The sequence below is a fragment of the Aquarana catesbeiana genome, linkage group LG05 (genome assembly GCF_042186555.1).
Source record: "Aquarana catesbeiana isolate 2022-GZ linkage group LG05, ASM4218655v1, whole genome shotgun sequence".
Taxonomy (NCBI): domain Eukaryota; kingdom Metazoa; phylum Chordata; class Amphibia; order Anura; family Ranidae; genus Aquarana; species Aquarana catesbeiana.
Window position 1 is genome coordinate 218145449 of NC_133328.1, and position 16523 is coordinate 218161971.

General features: G+C 42.7%; 1 protein-coding gene and 1 long non-coding RNA gene across 3 annotated transcripts in view; one reads left to right on the forward strand and one right to left on the reverse strand.

Moving 5' to 3' along the window:
* Nucleotides 1-16249, forward strand: part of BLVRA (biliverdin reductase A) — a 61424-nt gene extending 45175 nt beyond the window's left edge. Inside the window, exons 7-9 of the mRNA XM_073630555.1 lie at nt 910-9567; nt 9855-14723; nt 15582-16249. Coding sequence (XP_073486656.1) covers nt 910-1165 — 256 coding nt within the window. The 3' untranslated portion in view covers nt 1166-9567; nt 9855-14723; nt 15582-16249. The remainder of the gene's footprint in view (nt 1-909; nt 9568-9854; nt 14724-15581) is intronic.
* LOC141144655 (uncharacterized) overlaps nt 1-16523 on the reverse strand; it is a 57348-nt gene that overhangs the window by 25139 nt on the left and 15686 nt on the right. The window lies entirely within an intron of this gene.

Below are 16523 nucleotides of genomic sequence, written 5' to 3' on the forward strand. Positions count from 1 at the left end.
GTGTGTGTGTATGTATATATATATATATATATATATATATATATATATATATATATATATATATATATATTTATTATACTGGGTGTATGGCCGCCAATGGCTTCATTCGGCCATCACGCATGCGCCAATGACATCATCAGGCGTCGACGAGGTCCTGCCTTCTAAAACTGGCAAAAGGAGCCCCAGGAGGCAGGCATGAAGCGCTGCAGAAACCAAAGGAGATTTGGGGGTATGAAGCGTCATGAAAGCGTGTCTCCCAGAGGAGCGGATCCCAGCATGAAGGAGCTTGGGGAGGTGCCATGAAGTATCCCATAGGAACTCTAAATAAGAAACTGCTGTCGCCTCCTGGGAGTAATGCAGATGCATATCCATGAAAGATCCTTTGTTGATTTGATTAAACAGCCACTGGGATAGCTTCCACAATAAAGTAGATGACCAGGGGAAGGAGGGGGGGGGGGAGAGAAGATCTGACCCCGTGGCCTCTTCTGCCCCAAAAAGATCCACAGAGAAAACAGCTCCCATACGTATTGGTGCATTTAGCAGCCTAAGTCCTGGGACTCCATACTACAGGGGAGCATGAACCTGTAATGGTAGCACCAACATGGTTGTGAGGTAAGGGCTGATCCGGGTGATCCTACAGGCTTGAGGACAGACAAGAATAACATGTGGGCAGGCAACTCCTTTCTTTTATAGAGTTAAAGCGGTCCTGTTGGGTGGTTGAGCAACCAACCATGTGTATGCTACCATGGAGGCACCAGGAAATTGGGATTTTAAAAGTTGCAGTTCGCAACGTTATTTTGTGTAAGTGGCGCTTGACTCCTGTTAGGACTACAAAAAGATTCCTTGCACTATTTGGTTATCTTCTAGTGCAATAAATATAACAATATAAATGTGTTTTTGTATTTTCAGGCCAGTAACTTGGATTGAAGAAAGAGACCCTGGCATGAAGAGAGAGAAAAAAGTCAACTTTAAATTTACAAACGGAGTTCTAGATAGTTTGCCTCCAGCCGGTAGAGGGGCTGTTGGGCCATTTATGCAGGATCAGAACCTTTTTGCACAAAAGCTGTTAGGTCAAGTACCTAAAGAAGAACTGGCAGCTGAGAAAAAACGCATTCTCCAATGCATTGACTTAGCTGAGAAGATTAAGCAGTATTGTAAGCTCTGATACAGTGGGTGTATTAACTGCTACTGAGGGTATTGATGGATGCTGCTCAATAACATTATACACTTGGGTTTCTTGCACTTATGATTCCTACAGACACAAAATAATAAGGTAGTCACAAAGGCTTATTGGGCATTGTCTGTGATGATCCTGTGGAAAACAGGTCATGTAGGGATTCCCCCACAGGCTGAGTGTTTTTATAGTACACAGCTGTGTAATGGGTTTCTATAAAGGAAAAGGAGAACCTTTGAAGTTCACATGATGCCTTTTTATTACCTAACTTAATTTATTAAAGGTGAAAGCTTTTGGTGCCTCGTTCTGCCCCTTTTTAAGGTTTTGTACACTTCTGAAAATTGTTCTAAATCCCACATATTTATACATAGTTATAAGGAGGAACAATTAAAATAAAGGGTACCACATATACTCCAAACTTTTCACATTAATCAATGGTTTACATGATGCAATACCCAACTATTATCCTTTCACTTTAAAGTAGTTGTAAAGGTAAAAGTTTTTTCACCTTAATGCATTCTATGCATTAAGGTGAAAAAACCTCTGACAATACCGCCCCCCCCCCCCCCAGCCCCCCCGTTTTACTTACCTCACCCCCGACATCCTCTTCGCCGCTCAGCCTGGTCTTTGATTTGGCGCAGCCATTGGCTCGCGCTGCTGTCAATCACATCCAATGACCCGGGGGGCGGGGCCGAGTGATACAGTGAGCAGCTATGTCCGCCGACTGTATCACGGGAGCGTGCCCGCAAGCACTCAACACCATGCGAGGGAGCTTGCATGAAGGTGTTGAGTTCTTGCAGGGGGGGGGGGGGGCGAGCGAGACAGCCGCCGAGGGAATAGAATAGGGGGTCTGTAGTAGAAAATAAATACAAGTGTTTCTGAATGCCCCAGATGCCATTTTAAGAGACTTTGTTTCTGGCCGCAGCAGGGAAGTTGCTCATATCCCTCCAAGAAGTCAACAGCGCTTAGTGCATTACAGTAGCCCCAGTGACCATACCGTTCTGGCATGGAATTAATTTTAACCAAGTTGGCTCAAAACAAACTAAAGTGACAAGAAGCCTGTAGTTTTTTTTTAAATAAACCTGTCATGAATGAAATAGAGGTTGCAATTGCTGCCCTCTTAAAGCCATAAAGAGTTCCACAACGCTTGCTTCTATGTTTTCAAGCTTTTAGTCTCCTATTGTAAAAACTATGCCTGCATAAACCAGATTTGCTGGTTATTGGCATTCCTTCCCTCACGCTAACAGCACGTGAGGAGAGGAGAGCCAATAACCGGCAAATCCACACAGGTGATACCTACAATGATAATCTAGGCACTGATCATTAGTACAGCCCCAACAGTACCCACCAGTGCCTCCTCATCATTGCCGCCTCATCAGCGCACATCAGTGAAGGAGAAAAATTACTTATACCAATTTTTTTTTTTTTTTTTATTTGTTTAGCAAAAAATAAACCCAGTGGAGATTAAATACCACCAAAAAGCTATGTGTTTAAAAAAGAAATGATAAAAATGTTGTTCGTGTACACTGTCATTCAAAGTGCAACAGTACTGAAAGCTGAAAATTAGCCTGGGCAGGAAGGGGGTAAAAGTGCCCAGTAGGCAAGTGGCTAATCACCCAGTAGCTTTAAATTCACATCCTGCTAGCTGTTACCTCACTTGCAACACATGGATTTCTATGTTCTGCAAATTCTAACTTCCTGCTGCTAGGGAATTAAAAAAAACCCTGGTAAAAAATCTACAGTGTTACTAAATGTACAATTTCCTGTATTACAAATGCCAGTTATATGTCCTTCAGCATAATAGCAGATAAATTCAGTTTATTTGTGCAGGTTAGCATAGTGCATCAATTGCCCATGAATATTACTTTGGAGCAGTTTTATTGGAGGACTGCTGTGACTGAGGTAGTGAGTAAATGCAGGCAGTTTGATTAATGGTATCCCAGGAGCATCCTTGACACTAAAGTAGACCTTGCACCCAAGTGCAAGGTCTGCTTATTAATTACAAGCCCACCACCTCCCATATCAACAGCAATCTGAAATAAACTGTAGAGAAAAGTGGGTATTGCTCAATGCCTAGAAGAAATTGGCATCACTTTCCTTTTGTTGAGAGTCTAAGAAAATTGAGGATCCCAAATGTCGTAGTGTGCTGGAGAGTCGTCTTGTAAGATATGGGATACTCCGCATTCCAAGGATCTCACTGGAAGAAGCAGCTTTTTTTTCATATGGCAGATGGGCTAGTATTTATTGAGCAGACCTTGAAGTTGGGTGCAAGGTCTGCTTTAGGCATGTTGGAAAACAGCTACTAAAGTCATTCTGTAATAACTTCACGTAGGGATGAATGTAGATACAGCGGTTGAGAAATGACAATTGGACCTGTCATCCATAACCACTAATTACCTTTCATACAAGGAATCTTATTGCTACAGATGATGGCTTCACTTTTGCCCAAATTTTAACGCCTTTTTAATATGTTCATTTCAGGCTATGACTTTACTACACTGGTCATTTAGTTTGTATTGGCACTAGTACCTCTCACATTTTCTAACTTCTTTTAGTGCCTTTATAAATAAAAAAGTAGCAAAAGTGTGCATCTTTGTTGAACGGATGAATATGGAATGGCCCGTCACTGCAGTGGTAGAGAGCACAGAAGTGCACATTTGTATGGTAGCATCAAGTGCTGAGGCATGTGGTGGTGTAGTAGCGAGTAAAGTGGGAGAAATAGTGAGACCAGAGGGAGAGGATGGAAGTCCGGTACCATGAAGAGAGTGGGGGTTGGTGTGCAGGGGGTGGAAATGGAGGTCATCTGCCGTGGTGAGAGAGCAGGGGGAGTGGTATGATGGCACAATGATGGGGAGCTTTCAGGTATGGTGATGAGAAGGGAATTGCAGGCACAGTGGTGAGGTGGGGTGGTACTGGCATGGTGGTGTTAAGAGGGGTAGTTGCAGGCAAGTTAATTAGCTGTTTGCATTTATGGGAGGATCATCTTTGTCTAAGTGCAGGTATTCGCCTCCATGTGCAATTACATTCAAACACTGACAGACAAGGGAGATTGTTGTGGGCCTGTGATTGCTTTGAGCAGCAACTATCCACATCTACCTGTGAGTCCAGCTGCAGGAATTCACTGGATTCTTTATGGAACTGACAATAAATGAGGCCTAAAACTCTGTATTACTTCCTGAATTGTTTTTTTACATAACTGAAGAAAGTATACCCAAGCGGTGCTGAGTTATACAAACCAAAGCGGACTGGAGAAAGGTGTTTTTTGCCTTTTTGGTCAATTCAGGATTTCAGTTATTAACTTGCATGAGTAAGGTCTCATTCACACGGGGCATGTCACTATGTCAATCCGTGCACCTCCATAAATGTCAAATTGGGAGCAGCGGCTTTGTCCATGCAGCTGCTGTGTCCCAATTGAGATGAATGGGATTGAATTCAAGGAGATGCACAGAGATCTGTACATCCTTGTGTGGGCAAACATGGCCCTCGCATGGGTGTATACTGTAGAACGCCTGTATGAACAAGGCCTTAGATGTATAGAAAAACACTGTGTAGTTCTCTTATATCTTCCTTTAAAATTTATGAGATTATTATTCTTATCAGCTAATGTTGTTACCTGAAACCTGTCTTTAGATTTGCCTAAATTCTTGCCCTGAATTGTATTGCAACTTTACTGTCTCCCTTTATTTTGTAAAGCGCTGTGCAGACTTTTGGCACTATATAAATTCTATATATTAATAATCAAATTGTGAGTTTCAGCTCTCCAGCTAAGGGTTGAAGCCAGGCTTGCAGTGAAAAAGCCAGGTGTGCAAGTTGATTGGTAGGAAGATGAGGTATTTTTCCTGCATCAGCAGGCAAAGAATAGATATTCTTTATTTTGTTTCCAAAACTTAATGCAGAAACAAGGTTACTTGCAATGAGAGGTTACTTGCAATAGTTGCCCATTATTTCTCCCCACTGTTGAATGGAAATGGCTGATACCGATCGAAAGTTTTAATACAGTGTGTGCCCAGTTTAAAGTGGTTCTGAAGGTTTTTTACATTCATGCGTTCTATGCATGTAGGTAAAAAAACCTTCAGTATGCAGCTCCCTCCTACAGCCCCCCCTAATACTTACCTGAGCCAGATCGTGATCCAGCGATGCACATGAGAGTGTCTGCTCTTATGGGTCTCAGCCTCCTGATTGGCTGAGAGACAGCAGTGGCTGTCAGTCACAACTCATAGCCAGTGAGGAGGAAGTGGGAGCAGGGCCAAGCTCCGTTCTGTGTGTCTTATGGACACACAGAGTGGGGCTTGGGAGTGAGCATACGCGAGTGCCCCCATAGCAAGCAGCTTGTTATGGGGGCACTCAGAAGATGAGGGGCCTGGAGCGCTGGTGGGGGACCTGAGAAGAGAAGGATCAGGGCTGCTCTGTACAAAACCATTACACAGAGCAGGTAAGTATGACATGTTTTGTTATTTTTTTTAAAAATGCCTTCAATATCACCATAAGCCTGAATGAACATGATGGAAATCTTGTCTTGATCCTCTGCTGCAGGCAATCAGCTGCGGGTGCTGATTCTTGCAGCTTTGGGTTCCACTGTCAGAATACAATGACCCAGAGGGGGGATTCCTCCATCTGCCTCTTTTGTGTGGATGGAGGAATCTGTTAATTATAAAAATGTATAGATAGGGAGGCCATTGCCTAGTGTTTAGATGTTTACGTGTTCAACTTAAAGAAAAGCCAGTCAGGGGGGCGTGGCTTGGCAGCGGATGTAGTCAGTCGCACGTCTTGTGAGCTCCGCCGAAAATCCGCACAAAAATCCTGCAAATCTCTGCTGACAGACCGAATCTTGCACCAGACTACCCCCCGGTACACCAGCTACGATCGCCCGCTCACGGAGATACACCAGCATGGCTGCTAAACACCCCAGACGTGGCTCTACGGCCCGCTCCGGACCACGAGGCCCAAGATGGCGGCGCGGCATTCAAGTCGGCTGCAGCGAAACACACAGGGAGGCCGTGCAGAAGCTTTTCCCTCAGTCTGACGTATGGGACTTACCAGAAACTAACGGCAATGGAACGGAGAGCCGAAGTGGTTCGCAATCGGAGGCAGATGACACTGTTCCCCTGGAAGATCCGCATGCTGCTCTGCTGCCCTGGGACACTGAGTAATTTACCTATGCCCCAAAGATCACACAAGGCCCACACCGCGAGCTCGCCTGAACAGGAACCCACATTGAGAGATATCTTCTCCGCTGTCACTTAATGTAATCTCTCTATCACGGCACTTGCATCCGAGGTTAAGGGGATGAAGACAGAGATGTCTTTCCTGCGTCAGGATATGCAAAAATTAAGGGATCGGACCTCTGCCATTGAGGGACGCATTAGCATCATAGAAGATGACTGGGCCCCCATGCAAAGGGACACACATGCTCAACAAATAATGGTAGCTAAACATGCTGCGAAACTCGATGATTTAGAAAACATGCTACGCAGAAATAACGTCAGAGCTATTGGCATCCCTGAAAAAATGGAGGGCAGGAATCCGGTCGATTTTATTGAAAAATGGCTGCTGGATAAATTTGGGAAAGACGCGTTCTCCCCCATGTTTGCAGTGGAGCGGGCGCATAGGGTTCCATCTAGGCCCTTGCCCCCAGGCAATCCTCCTAGAGCATTTCTTTTCAAAATGCTTCATTACAGAGACAGAGACATAATTCTATCAAAAGCCCGCACTCTGGGAGATGCCCTGGTGATTGAAAATTCCAAAATATCACTGTTTCCAGACTTCTCGGCTGATGTACAAAAGCAGAGGGCCCAGTTTAATGATATTAAAAAGAGACTCCGCTCTCTGGAATTACAATATTCTATGCTTTATCCAGCTCGTCTTCGTGTGGTAGCCAGGGACGAGGTGCATTTTTTTGAGAGGCCTGCGATGGTGGCGCAATGGCTGGACAGAGTGGAAAAATCCTTACGAGAAGATCTAGGCAGAAGACGCAGAAATACCTGAAGATCAATACCCTTCCTTATACTCTGAGAGGGGAAATTTTCTTTTAGTAAAGCAATGACGGTGCAATTATTATCCGTTCATAATAGTTCTAGTCACAAGATGGCAATATTTGCTTCAAGGCGGAGGATACCGCACGGACAGTTTACTGATGGTTGATAAGTCTATGCAAGTAAATCAAGGCCTGTTGCCTTTTGGCTCTTCAAAGCCGGCTATTGAATTTAGCCCCCCAGTTGCGGGTCCTTCGTGGACGCTACAGTTTCTGTTTTATTTTGTTGTTTTCTTTTTGATTTTTGTCCCCAGGGACACAGTTACTTCATTGGTCCTGGTACTGCCTCAACAATTCTTACCTAACCTGAGGAAGTTACACCAAAGACTGCCTAATTTCTTTGGTCTTGTTCGACATAATAATGGCGGCTCTCTGGAGCATTCTCTAGGTGTCCTATATAACTTACCTTAATTTATTTACGTTTTAATGCTTTATGGCTAAACAGATAATGCTTGCTAGTTGGAATGTTAGGGGCCTGGGAGACAGAGTGAAACGCCTAGCTGTATTGCATATGCTTCAACGCATGGGATCTTCAGTAGTGTGTCTTCAGGAGACGCATATGTTACCTGCTCAGGAATCCCCATTCTCTACCAAATTATTTACTGCTCAGTTTCACTCTGTCTTCTCTTCCTATGCTAGGGGTGTCAGCATTCTGATAGGCAAAAATATAAGTTTTACTCATACATTATCGGTTGTTGACCCTCACGGTCGCTATGTTTTTCTGGTGTGTTCATTAGATGGGTTACAATGCATTATTGGAAATATATATATACCACCTCCCTTTTCGATAGAGGTCGTTAAGACGTTGGCCTCCTTCCTCTCACAACACCCGGGGATACCAACAATTATTGTTGGGGATTTTAACAATTATTTAGATGCAGAGCTGGACAAAATGACCGCAAAGATTCCTTTGGGTGGGGTGAGAGGAGGACAGACGTCCTTTGCCCGCCCAAAAGGGATCGTCCCACATAGAATCAATCATGAGCTTATCGGGCACTCTGGTTTCTTCCTATACTGAGATATTGTCCACGTTCAGAGATTTCTATGCTGATGTGTATTCCACGAAAGTCAATCCTACCCTGTTGGAAATTAATTCTTTTCTAGATCAATGCCAATTACCGCAGCTCCCGCCTCAAGACGTAGCACAGTTGAACGCTCCCCTTGGGGCTGAGGAGCTCCTGGAGGCGTTGGCGCTTTCCTCTCCTGGTAAGTCTCCGGGATCGGATGGCTTGCCGGCGGAGGTTTATAAGCGCTACTCTGAAACTCTAATGGTACACCTAAAGGAAGTATTTGAAAATGCCAAAAAAATAGGAAGTTTACCCCAATCCATGAATGAAGCAATTATTGTTCTTCTCCTTAAACCTGGTAAAGAGGCCCATCTACCTGACTCGTATAGGCCCATATCTTTATTGACAACAGATGTTAAACTGTTGGCAAGGGTGCTGGCCACAAGACTTGCTAAAGTCATACACAAAGTGGTACATAGGGACCAATCTGGGTTTATCCCGTCGAGATCCACAGCCCTTAATATAAGAAGACTCTTTCTTAACCTCCAGATCCCTGTTGACAATCCCGGCAAAAGAGCAATACTATCATTGGATGCTGCCAAGGCTTTCGACAGCGTCGAATGGCCGTACCTATGGGAAACCTTGAAGCGTTTTGGCTTAGGAGATAATTTTATTCAATGGGTTAAGCTGCTGTATTCGGCCCCCACAGCTAGGATCCGCGTAAATGGTGATCTTTCAGATTAATTTCCTCTTTTTAGAGGTACGAGGCAGGGGTGCCCACTCTCACCCCTGCTATTCGCACTGGCCCTTGAACCACTGGCAGAGGTGGTAAGATCTTCACAGTCTATTGTGGGCTTTGTCAGAGGCCCAATTTCTGACAAGATCTCTCTCTATGCGGACGACACTTTACTTTACTTGGGGGATGTGGAGGCTTCACTTACGAATGTGATGAAGATAATACAACATTTTGGTTCATTGTCGGGATTTTCCATTAATTGGAGTAAATCCATCATTCTTCCGGTAGATGAGCCAATGGTTGATCTGCCGGTTAGTGCAAGACCGCTTAAAGTGGTCTCCTCATTTAAATATCTAGGTATACATGTGTCAGTCAACCCAAAAAAATACTTAGAAGATAATCTACTACCTCTTTTCAAAAAACTTCAAATGACATGCACTACTTGGTGTAAACTCCCCTTATCAGTAATTGGTAGAATAAATTTAATCAAAATGGTCTGGGGACCTCAGCTTCTATACATCATGCACAACTCTCCACAATGGATACCCCGTAAGTGGTTTAATCGTATTGAGACATTGTTTAGATCCCTAATTTGGAGGAAAAAAGTTGCTAGAATAAGGCTCTGTTTCCACTAGTGCGACTTTTCATGCGACTTGGGACTGAAAAGTCGCATGACAAATTGTTTCCCATGATTTCCAATGAGTACCGTTCATATCTGTGCGACTTCAAGTCGCAGCGACTTCAAAGTAGTCCCTGCACTACTTTGGTCCCACTTTGATGCGACTTGAGGTCTATAGATACAGGCATTGCTTCAAATCGCGGTAAAAAGTCGCGGTAAAATCGCGGTAAAAAATCGCGGCAAAATCGCGCGACTTTGGGGACGCACTAGTGGAAACCTAGCCTAAGTCTTTCCACCTTGCAGTATGGTAAAGATCGGGGTGGAGCTGCGGTTCCCAACCCTAAACTATATTTTTATGCCTCTCAATTGCAACACTTGAGTGGTCTTGGATTGCTAAACGATTTTGACTCGGTTGAAAACATGCTGCGAACTGGAACATTAAATACATCGGTGCTGGCAATTTTAGAGGCGGGATTGTTACACCTGCCACAAACGGCCCCCACCATAGTTCTTCTCAAAAAATTATGGTCTACGGTCAAATCTAAATTACAAGTTCTGGGCTTCCTAGCAGAGACTCCTCTATGGAACAATCCGAACCTAGCAGAAGTATATAAACTGGAGGGTTTCCAATTGTGGAGGAATGCCGGAATTCATAATATTTCTCAATTATTTCACCAAAATATTTTAAAATCCTTTATGGAGTTGCAATCGAAATTTGGGCTTCCCAGACATCAATTTTACCGATATCTTCAGTTACGCCATGCCCTTCAGACTCAAAGCCGGTCAGCTGCTCTTGCACTCGTTACCCATCCCCTAATAAATGACATTTTCTATGGTCAGGAAAAAAAGGGTCTTATATCTCACATTTACTCACATTTGCTTTCTGCTATACAAGACACTGCAAATTTACCATGCAGACGTAGATGGATAGAGGACCTGGGAGAGGTGAGTGAAGATATCTGGGGCACATGCCTTCAGACAGGGCCATTAACTTCTGTATCACAAACACATAGACTTTCGCATTTATTCTTGATACACAGAGCTTATCGTACGCCAATACAACTTCATAGATGGGGCAGAAGGGATTCTCCCTTGTGCCCTAAACGGTGTGGAGAAGAGGGGTCACTGATTCATTTGATGTGGCGCTGCCCCAAATTACACTGTTATTGGGGCGATGTTACCGATACAATTTCATCAGTATTTCAAATTAGGGTCCCCTTGGATCCTCTGATATGTATATTGGGAGCAATTGATGAAGAAATATACCCCCCTCCTAATAATATAGCAATAATCAGATTACTATATCTGGCCGTAAGTTGGTGGCCAGATTCTGGCTATCTGTAAATGTTCCAACCAAAAAACAATGGATAGAACAGGTAAATTATATCCTCATCAGAGAACATCTAACATATCAGCATAGAAATGCATCTCGAAAATTTAATTCTATATGGCAACCTTGGTTGAACTCCCCGGGATTGGCACCCCCACAATTAATTATGCACAGAATATTTCAAGTTTAAGTGTATACTGCTTGTTTGACAGAGGTGGTAATTGGTGTATTTATGCTGTGTATCCGGAAGACTGAACCTATTTGTACAGACCAGGAGCAAGGTTTATGGTTAGATGACCAGTTTGTCATCTGGTAGCTGTGTTGGGTGGGAGAATTTTTGTTCTCTTACGCAATACGGTTTGTTGTTATATAAATGTAAAATCTATTTGATGCCACTGCTGTAACAATCTTTATTTACATTGAATACACATGGTCAAGAAAGCATTGAATGATCTGAGTTAACAACATATATGATGTCATATTTAGTGCTCTAATGTCTACTATGTAATTTGTCTTTTGTGGCTCAATAAAGAATTTTCTGATTTAAAAAAAAAAAGAAAAGCCAGTCATACGCTGTTAGTAGGTATAATTAAAAATTCAGCCCACTAACAGTGTATGACCAGCTTTACTTTAAGTTGATCACATAAACATCCAAACACTGGCAATGGCTTACCTATGAGTAAATTAGACCAGGGATCTCCAAACTATGGACCTCCAGCTGTTGTGGAACTACACGTCCCATGAGGCATTGTAAAATTCTGACATTCACAGACATGACTAGGTATGATGGGAATTGTAGTTCCTGAATAACTGGAGGGCCATAGTTTGGAGACTCCTGGGGCCTTTCCATTGCAATGACCCGCAAAAGTTTTTATACGCGTGTGCCTGTGCCAAGCGAAATCTGGAGTTGAAGCTCAAATGAAGTCCCAGAAATAGATATTTAATCACCATAAAAGGTGTGCAAGATGTCTACATATTTATTTAATAATCAACATTTAGTAACAGAGCTGGTCAGACACCTCACCCCTCTTCCTCTGTAGGGTCTAATGATTAATCAGCAATGCAAGTACAGAGCACTGCAGTAAAAGATGCTGTATTATTTCTGTAATCTTGTTTTCATTTTTGTATATACAATATGTAGTAATATCTGAAACTTGCACTCACAGTTCCATGCAAAACTGTATAGGGGAATACTTGACAAAAACTAGAGCAGAAGAGGTGGGAAACTAGTCTACAGTGACTAATCCAGTTTTATATTTTGTTCTTTGGGAAGATGTAACTGCCAATCTGATGGGTCACAATGGGGAAGTGCGCCACAGAGAATTAACTTTTTTCTAGGTTTTTTGTAAGTAGGTCTGCATAGTTGATTTGTAATGGGTGAAGTGGCAGGGAGTTCCTAGTCCAGGGAGCTGATTTAATACAATCTCTTTGATGTCATCTTGTAGTGCTTTTATAAACGCTATAATTTAATTCAGCCTTTCATGTACATTAAAGGAGTTGAATGCTCAGGCAGGAAATGTGTTTTAGATATAGTAGCAGTAATGGCCTAATAACAGGAGCAGGCCCAGCATGTTTTCTCTCCAGACATTCTGGCTCAGTGAATTACTTCCTCAGCTTGACATTAAGTTATGGGAATTTAGGAAGATAATTGAACTAAGAGAAATTCTGAAAATTTGATGATTTTATATATAAAAAAACAAAAACACACAACACTAAAACTTTGACATAAGCCTTTTATGTGCCAATGAAGAGCTCCAGGCAAAATGATAAACTCTGGATGAATTTTACTGCCCCCACATTTATGTCCTGCTAAACTGTTTTATGTGGCCTTCATGTGCATAGCTATATATAAAAAAAAAAAAAAAAAAAAAAAGGTAAGGGAACTTGCCTGTCTGCAGTGGCATGGTTAGGAAAAATGGGTGAAAAGTTTTCCTTGGGTTGCCTCCGTGTCCCTGCTATCTGATTGGACAATAAAGGAGCAGTAGCACACTGAAATAATCTCAGTACTGTCTTCATCTGTAGGGGCATCCCCAATGTTAGTCTGTCTAGTGCTGGTTGGCTAATAGCACTGGCCCTCTCTCAATGTCCTGTTGAACAGGAGATCATAGGGAGATAAAAAGAATTTTAATGAAAGAACCTACAATCCCTCTATTAAGTATTAATCTCTTCATGCAGAATTCATTTGTATATTTGCTTGGATTTATCTCTTTATCTCAGAACAGACCTAACAGGATTTTTCTGGTGGTCATTCCATTAAGAACTACCTGCACCTAATTCATGCAAGCATTTGCACCAGTGTTGGTAACATTACAGTGCAGCAAACTGAAGTAGTTTTTACTACCACCACTTTAAGGGTTCTTTCACACAGGCAGTCCAATCAGGACCTGGTGGACCTGATTGGATGCTCCATTCACCCCTATGGAGCGGCGGATGTCACTGGTGACATGTCTGCTGACACCAGCTGCTATCCGATCCTGTCTGCTAAATCCAGATGGATGGTGACCCTATTTTCCATTCATCTGGTGGATCGGATGAAAAGGACAGGTGGTCCGTTTTCATCCAATCTACTCATGGAGAAGAGTGGGACTCTGACAGGTCCGTCTCAGCACAGTGAGCGGAGATGGACCTGTCATCCGCCTGCTCAGCGGGGATCAGCGGAGTGAACCCCCGCTGATCAAAGCGGAGTCCGCTGAGTGGACCACCTGTGTGAAAGGACCCTAAGAATTTGTCACTGCCATAGGAACAGATTCTTTAAGGGATTACCGACAGTTCTCAGATTAGAAAACTGTCAGTAATTAAGACCAACTCCAAGCTGGTATACAGAGGTACGCCAATACTCAGAGCGAGCAGTGACTGTGCTGGGAAGCTGCCATGAATAAGACAGCTTCCCACACAGTGCCATATCCCCAGGCCCCATTCAGCTGTCCGTTGGGAGATTCCATGGCCGAAAGCTAAATGTAAATGGGGTGATGCCAGTGTCCGAATTTGGGAAATGACGTATCGCTGAGTGGGCAGAGGCTGATGGGGAACTGAGAGACTAGAGCAGTTATATGCAATTAGTGGACCTCTAGCTGTTGCAAAACTACAAGTCCCATCATGCCTCTGGGTGTCATGCTTGTGGCTGTCAGAGTCTTACTATGCCTCATGGGACTTGTAGTTTTGCAACAGTTGGAGGTCCGCTAATTGCATATCCCTGGACTAGATCCTCCTCAGATCCACATTTACTTTTGATTGAAGATGAACGGCAGTGGGTAGCTTTGAAAGTAGCTGTTGGACTGAATAGGGAACGTGGATCTGCCCACTGTTGTTCGCTATCAGTTAAAAGTAAAGCGGACCTGATGGGGAACTAGTCCCTCTGTTTTCCCATCGGGCTCCACCCATCCCACTACAAAACTATTTGGCCATACATCTGTCAGTGTGATGGGTGCAGTGGCTGAGAAGATAGGGCGGGAGTGACAGCACTGATTAATGAGTGTCCAGTGTGCTGGCGGATGACAGGTACATGAATCGAGCGCAAGCACCACCATTTTTGGTGCTGGGCCCCGACTGAGTTCTAAAAGGTGTTTATGACACTCTTTATGAATTGCCCCAAATACCTGGAGGAGAGAAAAAGTGGGGGTGTTGTCGTTCAATTCAAGATATGTCTACTGCTAATAAGAAAATTAACTTAATCAACTTTTTGAATAATTTTTATTTAGCACTTCCACCTTCAATGGTGCCCAATAAGTATTGGGTCACCATAATACGTGCCTATGATTCTGCACAAAGTGAAAAGTATGGATCATGTTACATTTGGTACCTCAGTTTTCCAGGCAAGCATACACAAGTTAACCTCCCTGGCGGTATGATTATTTCAGATTTTAGGTGCTGAAAGCGGTACAATTATTTTGCACAGAAATTTGGCGTTTTATATTGTAGGCCTGTAATTCTTAGGAATAGTTCACTTAAATCTGTCCAAACAAGAGTCTAGTAGACATCCCGGGTATGATAAAGTTTGAAAAACGAAATAAAAAATTATAATATAATAAATAACTATAAATAATTAAAACACATAATAATATAATAATAATAAAAATTATATAATAATGTAATCAAATCAAAAACACTGAAATTTGCACAGTTGCAGAATTTTAGCTTTTATTACTTTTAGTGTTTGATGACGGATCTCCCCACAAATCACTATCGCTCAATTCTGCAAGTGATTATAATTTATTATCGCTTTTTTCTAGCTGGTCTAAAACCACTTTTGATGTAAAGACACAGTTTTGGTTGCTATGGACAATCTCCAGTTTCCTGGCAGAAAGAACAGTTTTATATATATAAAACTGCATGCAGGACACTGGGCAGACCACTAGGGACAAAGGGGATGTGTAGTTATTTGATACAGTACTGTAATCTGTAAGATTACAGTATACTGTATCTATACTATGTGTTTCACTTTTGAATTTACCGCCGAACTCCGTCCCCGTGCGTCGCAACGCTCGCAGGGAACGGAGCTCGGCACTGTGAATCGAGCGAGACACAGCGGCTCGCCGATCACAGCGGGGAGACATCGCAGGAACCAGGGGACAAGGTAAGTAATCTCTTCCTGGATCCTGCGATGCAAGCCCGAGTCTGGCTCGGGGATACCGCTTTTGGTATGTAAAATCCACCCCGAGCCAGACTCGGGAATACCGCCAGGGAGGTTAACAACAAAGTCACAAATTACCTAACTTTGCTTGTACAAACATCCAGTGATTATTGGAAGCTATTTACCCCTTCACAGAAAACCTAAAATAAACTGCCATGCATCTGTGTACATCTATTGCTAGTACCCTTTACACATTCAGAAATGATTTTATGTGAGTATACAGTATATTTTAATGTCAGTTCATTTTTCGGAAGCTCCAATAGGTTACAGTAGTGATTCATAAAAACCTGTAGGATATTAATGGGCGGCCTTGCATTTTGCAGCCAGTCAAGTGTCTTTTTCTCATTTTGTATACCTTTCTAGGTAAATGACTTCTGGACTCTGGATGCTATGTGCAACACATGCACTTTATCATTTCTTCGATATTTTTTTTTTTTTTTTTAATACACCAGAGCCAGTAACTATAGAGTATAGTGCACTCTTTGCTCAAAATCCACTCCAGTTGAGTGCTGTCAAATATGGTTATAATAAGTTACTATATCTGAATAATCACTCCATCTAAAGACCTAGTTGTGTTTTCGCTGGTACAGTATCTTGCCTATAAATGGTTGTGTATTATTGTACGTCCATGGTTGGTAATCTGGAAGATTTAGTGTATCCAGTTTACCACGTAGCAAATGTCAAAACTGTAATGTGCAATAAAATAGTGCATTTCTAAGTTTCTTGGAATGGCATCCTTTAAAATGTGCTTTTACATGGGTGCTGACAATTTTGTTGGCCATCCACACCGTACTACCTACCAGTTTCATTCATCTTAAACATAAGGGATCAAATGGATCACAAGTTGTGCCATTTGTCAAACAGTGAATTGGATGTGACCTGGCACACACACTATAGCACACATGGCAACCTCCATCCCGAAATTAGTTTATAGAAAAGGAGAGCTATGGGACTTTAAATGAGGCGACCGCCATGTCAGATATGGACACAAACATC